The sequence below is a fragment of the Lithobates pipiens genome, unplaced genomic scaffold, assembly GCF_037356315.1.
Source record: "Lithobates pipiens isolate NorthernLeopardFrog02 unplaced genomic scaffold, aLitPip1_a1.2 Scaffold_16, whole genome shotgun sequence".
NCBI classification, from domain to species: Eukaryota; Metazoa; Chordata; class Amphibia; order Anura; family Ranidae; genus Lithobates; species Lithobates pipiens.
This window is the reverse complement of record NW_027507748.1, coordinates 14,807,564-14,823,008: the sequence shown is the minus strand read 5'-3', so window position 1 is coordinate 14,823,008 and position 15,445 is coordinate 14,807,564. Positions and strand designations below refer to the sequence as shown.

At 47.2% G+C, this 15,445-nt stretch overlaps 1 protein-coding gene across 8 annotated transcripts in view; it reads right to left on the bottom strand.

Moving 5' to 3' along the window:
• Window positions 1-14,644, bottom strand: part of STXBP5L (syntaxin binding protein 5L) — a 508,429-nt gene extending 493,785 nt beyond the window's left edge. For 4 of the 8 annotated variants that reach the window (XM_077479608.1, XM_077479610.1, XM_077479611.1 and 1 more), the window contains exon 1: window positions 10,348-14,643. In XM_077479608.1, coding sequence (XP_077335734.1) covers window positions 10,348-10,563 — 216 coding nt within the window. In that variant the 5' untranslated portion in view covers window positions 10,564-14,643. Of the gene's footprint in view, window positions 1-10,347 lie in introns of all 8 variants that reach the window. The other 4 variants (XM_077479605.1, XM_077479606.1, XM_077479607.1 and 1 more) reach the window with 2 other exon arrangements.
• Window positions 14,645-15,445: the final 801 nt, after the last annotated feature.

Genomic DNA, 15,445 nt, shown 5'->3' with positions numbered 1-15,445 from the left:
CAAGGATTATGCATTTTGTTTGCCATAGAAGGTCAAACCATTATCTGCATGGACGGGGGTTAAGCAAGAACATTGACTATATGAACTTAGCGCAAAATCCCCCCTCCAAAAAAAAAAAAATGAGCCAACCACGGTGAGATATTTTATTGTATGCCACCGCAATCATCAACAATCACCAGCAATTGTCTTCAAACAAACTGCATTATCTCATATTTAGCTATCAATTTTAATACGATCGACAATGCAAGATACACAACAGTATAGCAGAAATATAAATCAAATACAATTGTGTTTATGTAATCAATGACACCCACAGGAAGTGAGGAGAAATCTCTCTAATGGGGGTAGTTCTAAATCTTTCCCACTTTATTCAAAAAACTACCTTTTGGTTGAGCCCACACCTTAAAGCCTAATTCCCCGTTTAATGTCCCATAAATTGTTTGTTTTTGGCCCAAGCTGGCCAGAATTAACTATTTACCCCCCCCCCCCCACTAACAGCTGCGCTCGTTGGGCACCCTGTATGAAGCCTCAGCTACAAACAGTATACAGCGCCGTGTTCGAGCAGCGGGATTAAGCATTTCCTGTCCCACTCCCCCGAAACTGAGTCGGGCTGGGTGCTGATCAGCCATTCAGAGGAAGCTTTGTATTCTACGAATCAATACGAAGCTTGCTCTGAGGTGTAGAAGCTGGTGTATCATGTCACCATCTTAGCCTAAGCCAGGGGTAGGCAACCTCGGCCCTCCAGCTGTGGTGAAATTACAAATCCCATCATGCCTCTGCCTCTAGGAGTCATGCCTGTGATTGACAGGGTCTTGCAATGTCCCATGGGACTTGTAGTTTCAAAACATCTGGAGGGCCGAGGTTGCCTACCCGTTGGCCTAAGCTAATCAGACTTGGGTAGGAAAGAGAAAGAAAAAAAAAATACAACTTTTTATGTATTGTTCATAAAACGTTTACTGTAGGTATAAACATGTGCACTGAGCCAACGCGTTTCGGGAGAATAGAATCCCCCTTCTTCAAGGGGAGTACAAAGCTTCCCGTGAATGGCTGAGCGGCGTCCAGTCTGACTCTATTTTGTTCCCGGGAGTGGAGCGGGAAGTCCCTGACCCACAGTGCTGTGTACTGTATATATCTATATAGACATATCTATCTAATATATATATATATATATATATATATAGATATATAGATATATAGATATATATATATATATCTATATATATATATATCTATATATATAGATATATATATATATATATCTATATATATCTATATATATATATCTCTATATATCTATATATATATCTCTATATATATATATATATATATATATATATATATATATATATATATATAGATATATATATATATATATATAGATAGATATATATATCTATATATATATATATATATATATATATATATATATATATAGATAGATAGATAGAGAGGGAGAGATATATATACACACACACACACACACATATACATATATATATATATATATGGCTTTTTTTCAGCAGGAATTTGGGGGAACACGCAGTTCCGGCACCTCCAGAACTGAATGGCAAGGGGTGCTGGGGTGTGATGGAGAGTCTTGATGCTGGCTGTTGAGGAATCTATTGTTGCTGGAGGGGATATATTTTTGGGAAGGGAGGAGGTTAGAGCTGGGCGATTACAAAAAAAAAAAAAAAACTCGATTCACAATTTGAATCGAGTTTTTTCTTTTTTTGATGGACACCGCGCCAGTCCAGGAGCTGTGGGCAGGAGTTTTTAGACAGGGCCGTGGCTTCGGCCTAGTCCATGGCGTCCGGGGCTCGAGGAAGAAAAAAAAAAAAAAATATATATAAAAAAATAGATTTGCTGAAATTTTTAATCGATTTGACCTCTCAACTCGATTCAAGATTTAAATCGATTTTTTTTCCCAGCCCTAAAGGAGGTCTACTTTTGCTGGGGAGGACTTCTGTTGCTCGTGGGGGGATCTATTGTTGCTGGGTGTGGGTCTTATGTTGCGGGGGGGGTCAATCATTGCTGGGAGGAAACTACTGTTGAGGGAGGGGTCTATTGATGCCGGCTGTTGGAGGGTCTATTGTAGCTGGCTGCTGGAGGGTCTACTGTTGCTGGCTGCTGGAGGGTCTATTAATGCCGGCTGCTGGAGGGTCTATTGATGCCGGCTGCTGGAGGGTCTATTGATGCCGGCTGTTGGAGGGTCTATTGATGCTGGCTGCTGGAGGGTCTATTGATGCTGGCTGCTGGAGGGTCTATTGATGCCGGTTGCTGGAGGGTCTATTGATGCCGGCTGTTGGAGGGTCTATTGATGCCGGCTGTTGGAGGGTCTATTGATGCCGGCTGTTGGAGGGTCTATTGTAGCTGGCTGCTGGAGGGTCTATTGTTGCTGGCTGCTGGAGGGTCTATTGTTGCTGGCTGCTGGAGGGTCTATTGATGCTGGCTGCTGGAGGGTCTATTGATGCTGGCTGCTGGAGGGTCTATTGATGCTGGCTGCTGGAGGGTCTATTGATGCTGGCTGCTGGAGGGTCTATTGATGCTGGCTGCTGGAGGGTCTATTGATGCTGGCTGCTGGAGGGTCTATTGTAGCTGGCTGCTGGAGTGTCTATTGATGCTGGCTGCTGGAGGGTCTATTGATGCTGGCTGCTGGAGGGTCTATTGATGCTGGCTGCTGGAGGGTCTATTGATGCTGGCTGCTGGAGGGTCTATTGATGCTGGCTGCTGGAGGGTCTATTGTTGCTGGCTGCTGGAGGGTCTATTGTAGCTGGCTGCTGGAGGGTCTATTGATGCTGGCTGCTGGAGGGTCTATTGTTGCTGGCTGCTGGAGGGTCTATTGATGCTGGTTGCTGGAGGGTCTATTGTAGCTGGCTGCTGGAGGGTCTACTGTTGCTGGCTGCTGGAGGGTCTATTGATGCTGGCTGATGGAGGGTCTATTGATGCTGGCTGCTGGAGGGTCTATTGATGCTGGCTGTTGGAGGGTCTATTGATGCAGGCTGCTGGAGGGTCTATTGATGCTGGCTGCTGGAGGGTCTATTGATGCCGGCTGCTGGAGGGTCTATTGTTGCTGGCTGCTGGAGGGTCTATTGATGCTGGCTGCTGGAGGGTCTATTGTTGCTGGCTGCTGGAGGGTCTATTGATGCTGGTTGCTGGAGGGTCTATTGTAGCTGGCTGCTGGAGGGTCTACTGTTGCTGGCTGCTGGAGGGTCTATTAATGCCGGCTGCTGGAGGGTCTATTGATGCCGGCTGCTGGAGGGTCTATTGATGCTGGCTGTTGGAGGGTCTATTGATGCTGGCTGTTGGAGGGTCTATTGATGCCGGCTGTTGGAGGGTCTATTGATGCCGGCTGTTGGAGGGTCTATTGATGCTGGCTGTTGGAGGGTCTATTGATGCCGGCTGTTGGAGGGTCTATTGATGCCGGCTGTTAGAGGGTCTATTGTAGCTGGCTGCTGGGGGGTCTATTGTTGCTGGCTGCTGGAGGGTCTATTGTAGCTGGCTGCTGGAGGTTCTATTGATGCTGGCTGCTGGAGGGTCTATTGATGCTGGCTGCTGGAGGGTCTATTGATGCTGGCTGTTGGAGGGTCTATTGATGCCGGATGTTGGAGGGTCTATTGATGCCGGCTGTTGGAGTGTCTATTGATGCCGGCTGCTGGAGGGTCTATTGTAGCTGGCTGCTGGGGGGTCTATTGTAGCTGGCTGCTGGAGGGTCTATTGTAGCTGGCTGCTGGAGGGTCTATTGATGCTGGCTGCTGGAGGGTCTATTGTAGCTGGCTGCTGGAGGGTCTACTGTTGCTGGCTGCTGGAGGGTCTATTGATGCTGGCTGCTGGAGGGTCTATTGATGCTGGCTGCTGGAGGGTCTATTGATGCCGGCTGCTGGAGGGTCTATTGTTGCTGGCTGCTGGAGGGTCTATTGATGCTGGCTGCTGGAGGGTCTATTGTTGCTGGCTGCTGGAGGGTCTATTGATGCTGGTTGCTGGAGGGTCTATTGTAGCTGGCTGCTGGAGGGTCTACTGTTGCTGGCTGCTGGAGGGTCTATTGATGCTGGCTGCTGGAGGGTCTATTGATGCTGGCTGCTGGAGGGTCTATTGATGCCGGCTGCTGGAGGGTCTATTGTTGCTGGCTGCTGGAGGGTCTATTGTTGCTGGCTGCTGGAGGGTCTATTGTTGCTGGCTGCTGGAGGGTCTATTGATGCTGGTTGCTGGAGGGTCTATTGTAGCTGGCTGCTGGAGGGTCTACTGTTGCTGGCTGCTGGAGGGTCTATTAATGCCGGCTGCTGGAGGGTCTATTGATGCCGGCTGCTGGAGGGTCTATTGATGCTGGCTGTTGGAGGGTCTATTGATGCTGGCTGTTGGAGGGTCTATTGATGCTGGCTGTTGGAGGGTCTATTGATGCCGGCTGTTGGAGGGTCTATTGATGCTGGCTGCTGGGGGGTCTATTGATGCTGGCTGTTGGAGGGTCTATTGATGCCGGCTGTTGGAGGGTCTATTGTAGCTGGCTGCTGGGGGGTCTATTGTTGCTGGCTGCTGGAGGGTCTATTGTAGCTGGCTGCTGGAGGTTCTATTGATGCTGGCTGCTGGAGGGTCTATTGATGCTGGCTGCTGGAGGGTCTATTGATGCTGGCTGCTGGAGGGTCTATTGATGCCGGCTGTTGGAGGGTCTATTGATGCCGGCTGTTGGAGTGTCTATTGATGCCGGCTGCTGGAGGGTCTATTGTAGCTGGCTGCTGGAGGGTCTATTGTAGCTGGCTGCTGGAGGGTCTATTGATGCTGGCTGCTGGAGGGTCTATTGATGCTGGCTGCTGGAGGTTCTATTGATGCTGGCTGCTGGAGGTTCTATTGATGCTGGCTGCTGGGGAATCTATTGTTTCTGGATTTAATCTTTTTTTTTTTTTTTTTTTTTTGCAGGGGATCAATCGTTGCTGGGTGGGATCTACTGTTGAGAGGGGGGGTGTCTAATGTTGCTGGCCGCTGAAGGGGTCAAATGATGCTGGCTGTTGGGTAGGCATTGTTGCTGGAGGGGATCTATTGTCGCTGGGCTGTCTATTGTTGCTAGATCTATTGTATTGCCTTTCTTGTTATCATTAACAAACTCCTAAATACGCCTGTATTCTCTTAAAGGGGCAGTAATGGGAGGTGGGTAAGGGTTGGACCCAAGGAATGGTGCCCGAAGGTGGGTAGGGAGCGGGGTCAAGGGGTGACTCGGAAAGGGGGGGGGGGGTTCCTGCACCTTCTCGCTGAGAAAAAAAAGCCCTGTGTGTGTATATATATATATATATATATATATATATATATATATATATATATATATATGTGTGTGTGTCTGTGTGTGTACGCCAGCAAGAGCACAATCAAACAAAACAAAATGCAAACAAAATGAAGGTTTCCTATTTACAATAATAAGCTGTCAGGTTAGTAAAACAGCGATATCAGAACCGATCCAATCATACAGTTTGTAGTGTACATCGATTTGCAAAACAATGGGGATAAAGGAATATTCCTGAACGTTGTTTTAGTTCATGGTTACTGTGACATTGTGTGAATACATCAATGCCGTGCATGTTATCTCAGCTTGCAGAGCTTGGATTCATTGAATGAGTTTACCAAAAATGTACATATTACAGAATATACAGCCTTAATGCTACACAACTAAGCTCCATTTCAAGCTGAATAAACAAAATGAATAATGTATCTTAAATAGAAAACTATCGAAAAGCCAAAAGCATTCAAAAGCATTTTATTAAAATAAGTTGAATAAAAAAAAAAAAAAAAAAAAAAAAATCTGATTTAAATAAAACAAAATCAGATTTGAATAAAAAAAAAAAAATCTGATTTTTTTTTTTTTTTTTTTTTAATTATCGATTTTTATCCACCCTGCTCACCCACTTAAAAGGAGAAGTATGGGGAAAGCTTAGTTGGCTGTACTTCTCCTGTGGATCAGAGGAGTGCAGTACGCGAAGCACTCCTGTGACCCGTTTGTAGCAGACAGCGGGGGGGGGGGGGGGTTGAAGCCTGCTGTCGGCTGACATCACAGAGCCGCTCCAGGCTCAAGAAAGATCGCACACCATATGGTTTGGGATCTGCCCACATGCCTGGACCGGCGCCCCGGCTCAGCCTTCTCCCCGACAGTCACCAGCTCTCTGCTCAGGGAGCTCTGAGAACCGAGTGATTGCCGGTGCTTGATTGCTCGGTTCTCAGAATTAGAGCCAGCAGGGGACAGGGGCAGCATCCACCTAGGTAAGTAGGATTCAAAAAAATAAAAAATAAAACAAGCAATACTTCTCAACTAATTAGGTTGCAATCTGCTTGGGTTCCTCAGTTTGCATTTGTCAACTTCACCTAGGGGGGTGGGGCTTATTTGCCACACCAAATTATAAGTATCTATCTACACCAGGCAATCAAAATAAGTGGACCTGAGATGTGCCACACACTGGTAGCTGAGCCTGCTTTCAGCTGTGAAGCAGTTCAAAAGGCATAAGGTTTTTTTTTACCTTCATGCATGAAGGCAAAAAAAAAAAAAAAATTTCTGTGCCCCCTCCAGACCCACCTAGTACTTGCCTGAGCCACATCATGATACAGCGATATGCACAAGGATCTCACTCCTTATTGGCTGGGACACCACTGTCGTCGTCCCCGCTGCTGTTAAGCACAAACAGTGAGACAATAAGGAGAGAGAGGGGGAAGGGCCGAGCCGCGGCTCTGTGTGTGAATGGACACATACAGCAGCGGCTCAAGAGCGAGCCTGATTAGGTGCCCCCGTAGCAAGCTGCTTGCTCTGGGAGGGGGGGGGGGGGGCATTCGGCCGGAAAGGAGGGGGACCAGAGAAGCGGTTTTACACAGAGCAGGTACATATGACATGTTTGTTATTTTAATTTTTTTTTAATTGTCTTAAATGTCACTTTATTTACACAATTATTTATGCACTTGGTGGCTCCCGTTGAAAAACATTTTCGGGGACAAATGGCCTCCACTGCATGCACATTGCGTGTACATTTTGGTGACCCTTGGGTGTACAGAGATTACTTCCAAGCGCCTAAACGTGCACTCAGGAGCAACCCGCATTAAGGTCTTGTTAACATGGGGCAAACTATAGTGTAAGTCCATGCGAGGGCCCTGTTTGCCCACATGGGGGAGGGGGGGGGCGGGGTGCACAGGCGTTTCGTGAATTTCCATGCAGGCAGTGCCATTCATATCAATTGGGGGCACAGTGACCGCATGGATACAGCCACTGCTCCCAAGTTAACAGCCACGCACGTGCATGGGCCCTCCCCCCTCCCCTGAATGTCTGCGTTTGTGGCTGTGCACTCACATGACTATCAAATTAGGAGCAGCCATCCTATAGGACGCGAATGGGACTGCCAGCAAAGGGGGGGATGCATGGAACACCTGTGCATCCCCATGTGAGCAACCACAGTCCTCGCATTGGGCATACGCTATAGTAAGCCACGCATGGGTGCTCAACCTGAGGCCCTTCAGTTGCTGCGGAACTACAAGTCCCATGAGGCATTGCAAAGCTGGCTTGTACAAGCATGACTCCCAAAGGCAGAGGCATGATGGGACTTTATTTATTTATTATTGCATTTTAGTGTAAATGTATCTCATATTTACACTAAAATGCAATAAAAAAATAAATAATACAATAAAAAAATTAAAAAGGTATTTTTTACCCCAGATATCACATTAAAGAGGTCCTGTTATGCTTTTTTTCTACTGCAAGGGATGTTTACAATGGGAATAAAATTGACCCAATTTTTTTTTTTTTTTTTAAAGGACAGTGTAAAAGTAAGATAAATAATAATAATAATAATAAAAATGTAAAGCTCCCCGTCTTGACATGCTCACATATACTTAAGTCACGCCAATCTGAAACCACACATGTGAGGTATCACCGCGAACGTCAGAGCGAGAGCAATAATTCTAGCACTAGACCTTCTCTGTAACTCAAAACTGGCAACCTGTAGAAATGTTTAAGCGTCGCCTATGGAGATTTTTAAGGGTAAAAGTTTGTCGCCATTCCACGGGCGGACGCAATTTTGAAGCGTGACATGTTGGGTATCAATTTAGTTTGGCGTAAAATATTATCTTTCACAATATGAAAAAACAAATTGGGCTAAATTTACTGTTGTCTTATTTTTTAATTTAAAGAAAAAGTGTATTTTTTCCCCAAAAAAAATGCGCTTGTGAGACCCAATGCGCAAATACGGTGTGACATAAAGTATTGCAATAACGGCTTATTTTCTAGGGTGTCTGAAAAAAAAAAAAAAAAAAATATATATATATATATATATATATATATATATATATATACATATATATATATAATATATATATATATATATATATATATATATATATATATATATATATATATATATATATATATAATAAATATAATATAATATAGAAATATATATATATATATATATATATATATATATATATATTTAGGGGTTCTAAATAATTTTCTAGCAAAAAATAAAAAAAGATTAATCTGAAAAATAGGCCCGGACTTACGTAGTTAAAGGGCCCAGGGGCAGTCAGCAGGAAGGGGTTAAATTGATTGTGAAGTCTCGTTTTTTTTTAATAACAAACATGTTATAATTACCTCCTCTGTGCAGTGGGTTTTGCACAGAGCAGCCCAGATCCTCCTCTTCTCGGGTCCCTCATTGCTGCTCCTGGCCCCTCCCTCCTATCGAGTGCCCCCCACAGTCAGCTTCTTTCTATGGGGGCACCCAAGCCGAGTCACAGCTCCATGTATCCATTCAGACATGGAGCCCACGACCTGGCCCCGCTCCCCCTTTCTCCCCTCAAAAACAGGAAGAAGATCTGGACAGCCGCACTCAAAAAAAGTTTTTTGTTTTTTTGCCTTTTATTCAAAAATTCTTGAGAACAAAAATACAAGCCACGGCAGGAACAGACAAGAGCTTAACGTGTTTCACACTTCAATGTAGTGCTTAGTCATTGAAGTGTGAAATGCGTTAGCTCCTGTCTGTTCCTGCTGTGACTTGTATTTTTGTTCATAAGAATTTTTGAATAAAAGGCAAAAAAAAAAAAAGTTTTTTGAGTGCGGCTGTCCATATCTTATTCCTGTTTTTGATTGCTATATGCATTGCCGGCACCTGGGCTTCCAAGCTGGATGAGGTTTTCTACTGACGCTTGACCTACCTGGAGCGGCGATATCTCTCTCTTCCCCCTTTCTCCCCTGATTGGCTGACTTGCTTTGATTGACAGCTGCGGGAGCCAATGGCTGCCGCCGCTGCTGCGTCTCAGCCAATCAGGAGGAGTGTCCCTGGTCAGCTAAGACATTCGTGGACATTTGCTGGAGAAAGACGGGGCTCAGGTAAGTAATTGGGGGGGGTGCTACACACAGAAGGTTTTTCATCTTAAAGCGGAGCTCCGCCGATTTTGTTTTTAAAATACAGCAGCTAGGGGGGTGCTGGGGAGGCTGCTACACACCAGAAGGTTTTTTATCTTAAAGCGGAGCTCCGCCGATTTTTTTTTTTTTTATTATTTTAAAAGTCAGCAGCTACAAATACTGCAGCTGCTGACTTTTAAAATAGGGACACTTACCTGTCCAGGGCGCCCGCGATGGCGGCACCCGAAGCCGATCTGTCCCTCGGCTCTCGGGTGCTGCCGCCGCCATCTTCAGTGAGGGAATCAGGAGGTCAAGTCTTTGCGGCTTCACTTCCTGGTTCCCTACTGCGCATGCGCGACTCGCGCTGCGTGATCCCACTGGTACCTGCTGTCTGCTGGGACCTGTGTGTTGACAGAAGACAGCGTGGAGGACGGAGAAGGTGCCGGAAGTGGCGTAGATACCCGTGGGTGGCTCGGGTATCTATGACCGGAAGTGGGAGCAAAAAACCTATAGTAATTGCCCCCTCCCACCCACCGAAAGGTGCCAAATGTGACACCAGAGGGGGGGGGGGATCTGAAAAGAGGAAGTTCCATTTTTGGGTGGAAATACGCTTTAAGATTAAAAAAAAACTTCTGTCTTTACAATTCCTTTAAGAAACTTTAATATTTTTTAATTTAATAATATTTAATATTTAAAAATATTTCCAGGATATCAGCTTTAAAAAAAAACGAGCATACGCTAAAAAAAAAAAAAAAAATCAGATTTATAAAAAATTTGCCTTCCCATGTACATCGCCACGGACTGACTTCAACACCCCCACCGGGGCAGGCGAGGCGCCTTTTTACAAAAACATAAAATAATAAAATTAAAAACTGGAAGGTTTCTAATGCACAGCTGCACCAGACTTTGCACTCTCCAGTTTTAATCAATCAACCCCCCCCCCCCCCCCAATATGTAACAACAATCACTTCTAAAAGATAAAAGCTCATTACCTTGCAGACGTGGAACTGCTCGGAGGTCAGGCTCTCCGGTATTTCCGTTTCCCTGGGGGACAGGACAGATCCAAGCGATCCAGACGGATAAAGCGAACAACCCCCGCCTGGTCCGCCGCCAACCCCAGCGCCTCCACCTACCGGCGACGAGGCAGTAAAACCGTCCAAAACTTTGAAGATCTTCTTCATCCTCGTAAGCTGAGCCCCAATGTGCATTCCCTCGAGGAAAAAAATAAATAAATAAAAAAAATGGAAGTCAATTCCAAACGACTTTAAAAACGTACGTGAAAAAAAAAAAAAAAAAGATTTGTTGGACTATGTGTGGTTGAAAGAAACCATGGTTTGTGACGGTTTTTTGGCGTTGTAATATGGCGAATATATAAAAAAATAAAAATAAAAATTCAGTTTTAATCGATGAAGTAAGATTCGATGCGGAGTCTTATAAAAAAAGATCCAGAGTCTGTAGGGGGGGGGGGGGGAGACGGGGACTTGCTGCTGATGATTGCTGTCCTGGCTTATCCCACCTTACAGATAACGCATGTATGTAATGCTTTCTGTATACAAGGTTCCAGCCCGAGTCCTTCCAATAAAATCCCGCATCTACAGGCGTTGTATATTCCAGTATTTAGCTGTCGATTTTTTTTTTTTTGTGTTTTGTTTTGTATCAATAAAATGATAAAATAAAATCGATCAGGTCCTCTATGTATTACAGCAGGAGGAATAGACTATTCTCTGGCACCGTAGCTTTCCTCGATCTTCCATGCACCATTTATCCCATCATTGCTTTTTCTTCCGTCCAAACTTGATGAAATGTCATTTAAGACCCTTAAAAAAAAAAAAAAAATGTTTCGGGGGGGGCCCCGTAAAAGCGTTGATAGCGCATGAACTCTACGAACCAGGAGTAGTCTGGAGCCGGACGGCTCAATATATTATTCTACACACCAACCTCACCCCCCAAACACCCCCCACCCCCGAACCCACCCACCCCCCTTCCTTTGCTTGATGTTTTTTTTTCTTTTTAGACCAGAAACTCTGGGATCCAAACCGACCCCCACCCCACTCTCCCCCGTCCCCCACCTTTTTATCAATTTACAAAAGTCTAGCGTTCCTACTTATAGGGGCTGCTAGGCAAAATAAAACCTGGTTCCCCATTGTTCTAAAAGGAAGAGCGTTTCTTGCTAGAGGCTGCATCCGATGCGTCAGCATCCTCCAGAAGAAGCAGCCCTTAAATCGTTAATGATGAATCTGTAATAGGTTTCTAAGTGTGTGTGTGTGGGGGGGGGGGGGAGGACTGGATTGGGTGACTGAGCACAGACTAGATCTTCTAATAAAGACCTACTACAGATCTCTTGATATGAACACCAACAGTCCGGAGCCCTGGAATTGAATTAGGGAGGCCAAGAGCAGGAATACAGCACTGGGTCCTACGGACAGCTCCTGACCCTCCGGTGTCCTCTGCAGCAGCTCTTTAGGGCTAGAGCAGGTCCTTCAGATTCTTTATCTGAGCGTCCAGCACCTGCTATGGGGTGGAGAGGGGGTGGGGGGGGGTGGGGGAGACAGATCCTATTCACCAATCAGCTTTTGCAGAAGGTCTTCTAACGTCTTCGGCTGCAACAGAGCACAGTCTAGTCTCCACTGATAAATGAGAAACCCGGCAGAGAATATAAAGAGGTCCAACAGCACCAGGTTGGTGATCCAGAGACCAGAAGGTCCTATAGAGGAACCAAGTAGCTGATACTGAGCACAGATTACCAGATCCAGAGATCAAGAGCAGATCTATAGCAGTCCAGCACCAAACAAGTCCCTTGGTAGAGGTTTCCCGATCTCTTATACAGGAGTCCAGTTCCTAAACCTCAAGGTTGACCCATAGACCAGGAGTTCCTCAAGGCTGGTCCAGAGACCAGGAGTTCCTCAAGGCTGGTCCAGAGACCAGGAGTTCCTCAAGGCTGGTCCATAGACCAGGAGCTCATCAAGGCTGGCCCAGACACCAGGAGTTCCTCAATGCTGACCCAGAGACCAGGAACTTCTCAATGCTGACCCAGAGACCAGGAGCTTCTCAATGCTGGCCCAGAGACCAGGAGTTCCTCAATGCTGACCCAGAGACCAGGAGCTTCTCAATGCTGACCCAGAGACCAGGAGCTTCTCAATGCTGACCCAGAGACCAGGAGCTTCTCAATGCTGGCCCAGAGACCAGGAGCTTCTCAATGCTGACCCAGAGACCAGGAGCTTCTCAAGGCTGACCCAGAGACCAGGAGCTTCGCAATGCTGACCCAGAGACCAGGAGCTTCGCAATGCTGACCCAGAGACCAGGAGCTTCTCAATGCTGACCCAGAGACCAGGAGCTTCTCAATGCTGACCCAGAGACCAGGAGCTTCTCAAGGCTGACCCAGAGACCAGGAGCTTCGCAATGCTGGCCCAGAGACCAGGAGCTTCTCAATGCTGACCCAGAGCCCAGGAGCTCGTCAATGCTGGCTCAGAGACCAGGAGCTCCTCAATGCAGACTTAGAGCCCAGGAGCTGGTAAACGGGAGGAGGGGGGAAGGAGGGGAGGGGACTGGATGGGATGATAAATTCAGCAATCGTCCCCACAAAGCCCAGGAGCAGAGCTCAGAGCTCTCAGCAGCGATCCAGGCACCAAGAGCACGTCCAGCAGAAGCCCGCTAGATCCTTCAGAAAGGTTCAGTAGAGAAGGAGGAGATCACTTAACGTCTTTTTTTTTATTTTTTTACAGCAGTCCACAGTTCAGTTACGGATCCAATGACTGAAAACGTAGAACAGAGCCTTCGGAATCGATCCATAAACCAGGGGATGAGCTACAGGAACCCAGCAGGTGATAGCAAGCCAAGTCTAGTGCTTTCTATGGGGGGGGGGGGCAAGAGCCCTGGGATAGCAGAAGATCCGGCAGTCCCCTTTGTAGGGCAGCAGATTCCTTGGGACGATGAAGGCCCCTCTCTTGTAGTGCAGCAGACCCCTAAGAACAGGCTCAGATTCCCTCTTTTCCTCTACAGAGAACTCTGGATCCTTCACAGTAAGGCAGCAGATGCCCTTGTTTCCTCTCAGTTATGAAGCAGATACCCCAAAGGAAGGGCAGAAGTTGCCCCAGTCACCCCTCTGTAGTGAAGCAGACCCACCAGTCCCCTTTTAGCAGTACAGCAGACCTCCCAAGAAGAGCAGCAGCTCTCTCAGGCTCCCTTCAGTAGTGCAGCAGACCCCCAGGGACAGCAGTAGATTCCCCAGTCACCCACCTGTAGTGAAGCAGACCCCCCAGTAAGGGCAGAAGTTGCCCCAGTCACCCCTCGGTAGTGAAGCAGACCCCCCCCAGGAAGGGCAGCAGTTGCCCCAGTCACCCCCTCAGTAGTGAAGCAGACCCCCAGGAAGGGCAGCAGTTGCCCCAGTCACCCCCTCAGTAATCAAGCAGACCCCCAGGAAGGGCAGCAGTTGCCCCAGTCACCCCCTCAGTAGTGAAGCAGACTCCCCAGGAAGGGCAGCAGTTGCCCCAGTCACCCCCTCAGTAGTGAAGCAGACTCCCCAGGAAGGGCAGCAGTTGCCCCAGTCACCCCCTCAGTAGTGAAGCAGACTCCCCAGGAAGGGCAGCTATTGCCCCAGTCACCCCCTCAGTAGTGAAGCAGACTCCCCAGGAAGGGCAGCAGTTGCCCCAGTCACCCCCTCAGTAGTGAAGCAGACCCCCAGGAAGGGCAGCAGTTGCCCCAGTCACCCCTCAGTAGTGAAGCAGACCCCCAGGAAGGGCAGCAGTTGCCCCAGTCACCCCTCAGTAGTGAAGCAGAACCCCCTGCCCCTTTCAGCAGTACAACAGACCCCCCAGGAAGGGCAGCAGTTGCCCCAGGCTTCCTTCAGTAATGCAGCTGATCCTTAGAGACAGCAGCAGTTGCCCCAGTCTCCTCTCAGTAGTATAGCCCACCCAACAGGAAGGGCAGCAGTTGCCCCAGTCCCTCCCCTGTAATAAAGCAGTTGCCCCAGTCTCCGCTCAGTAGTGAAGCTGTTGCCCCAGCCCCCCCCCCCCTCAGTAGTGAAGCAATTGCCCCAGTCTCCTCTCAGTAGTAAAGCAATTGCCCCAGTCTCCCTTCATTAGTGAAGCAGTTGCCCCCTTCCTCCCCCGTCTCTGCGGTATCGGTGGTCCCTTTTGTCGGTGTTCTCCGGGGATGACAGTACAGGCTCCTCTCTCTCTCTCCCGCCTCTCCCTTCTCCGGCTCCCCCCGCCGTTCTGCGAGCCGCTCGGGCTGCTGTCCGAGGTGCTGAGGAGAAATGGGCGGGGACTGCTGAAGGTGGGGGGAGAGGCGGGGTCGCGTGATCTCTATAAATTATTCACTTCGCTCGCCGCTGTTGGACGGCCGCGCGGACCCGCCAGCCAATCGGAGGCGACACGTGCCGGAACCAGAGGGCACGCCACGCCCTCAGCTGCTCGCCCCCAAGCTGCAGCAAATGTGGGCGGGGCCCTCTCGTGGCAGACGGGAAAACGCGAGCTGGGGATTGGTTAGCTGACCGGTGATTGACGGCTAAGCGGAGCAATGAGCGCGCCTCCCTGCTCCTGACAGGAATCTAGTGAAGGGATGTGTATTTACCTTCCTATAGCCATAGATTTATATTCCTATATAGTCCATAATATCACAAATCATAAAATCACCCTATACATTAGTAATAAAGCTCCATTGCTTAATAAGTGATACAAAAATGGCCAATAATAAAGGTAAACTGTCCTAATATCCAAAAATGCCCAATAATAAAGATAAACTGTCCTTAATATCCAAAAATGCTCAATAATAAAGATAAACTGTCCTAAGTATCCAAAAATGGTCAATAATAAAGGTAAACTGTCCTAAATATCCAAAAATGGTCAATAATAAAGGTAAACTGTCCTAAATACAAAATATCAGAAAATATAATAAAAAGAAAGAAATTTTAAATAAAAATACATTTCTCTTTTCAAGCAAATGTCACCTGAGTGACTCAATTAACGTAACCGTGATTTTCCACCTCAGCCGCCGCTCGCCAACGTCAAAAATCACCAATTTTACATCAAAATCGCCCTCCATTTATCCATAATTCTCATTAAAAATGTTGTATTATTCCATATAGGGCCT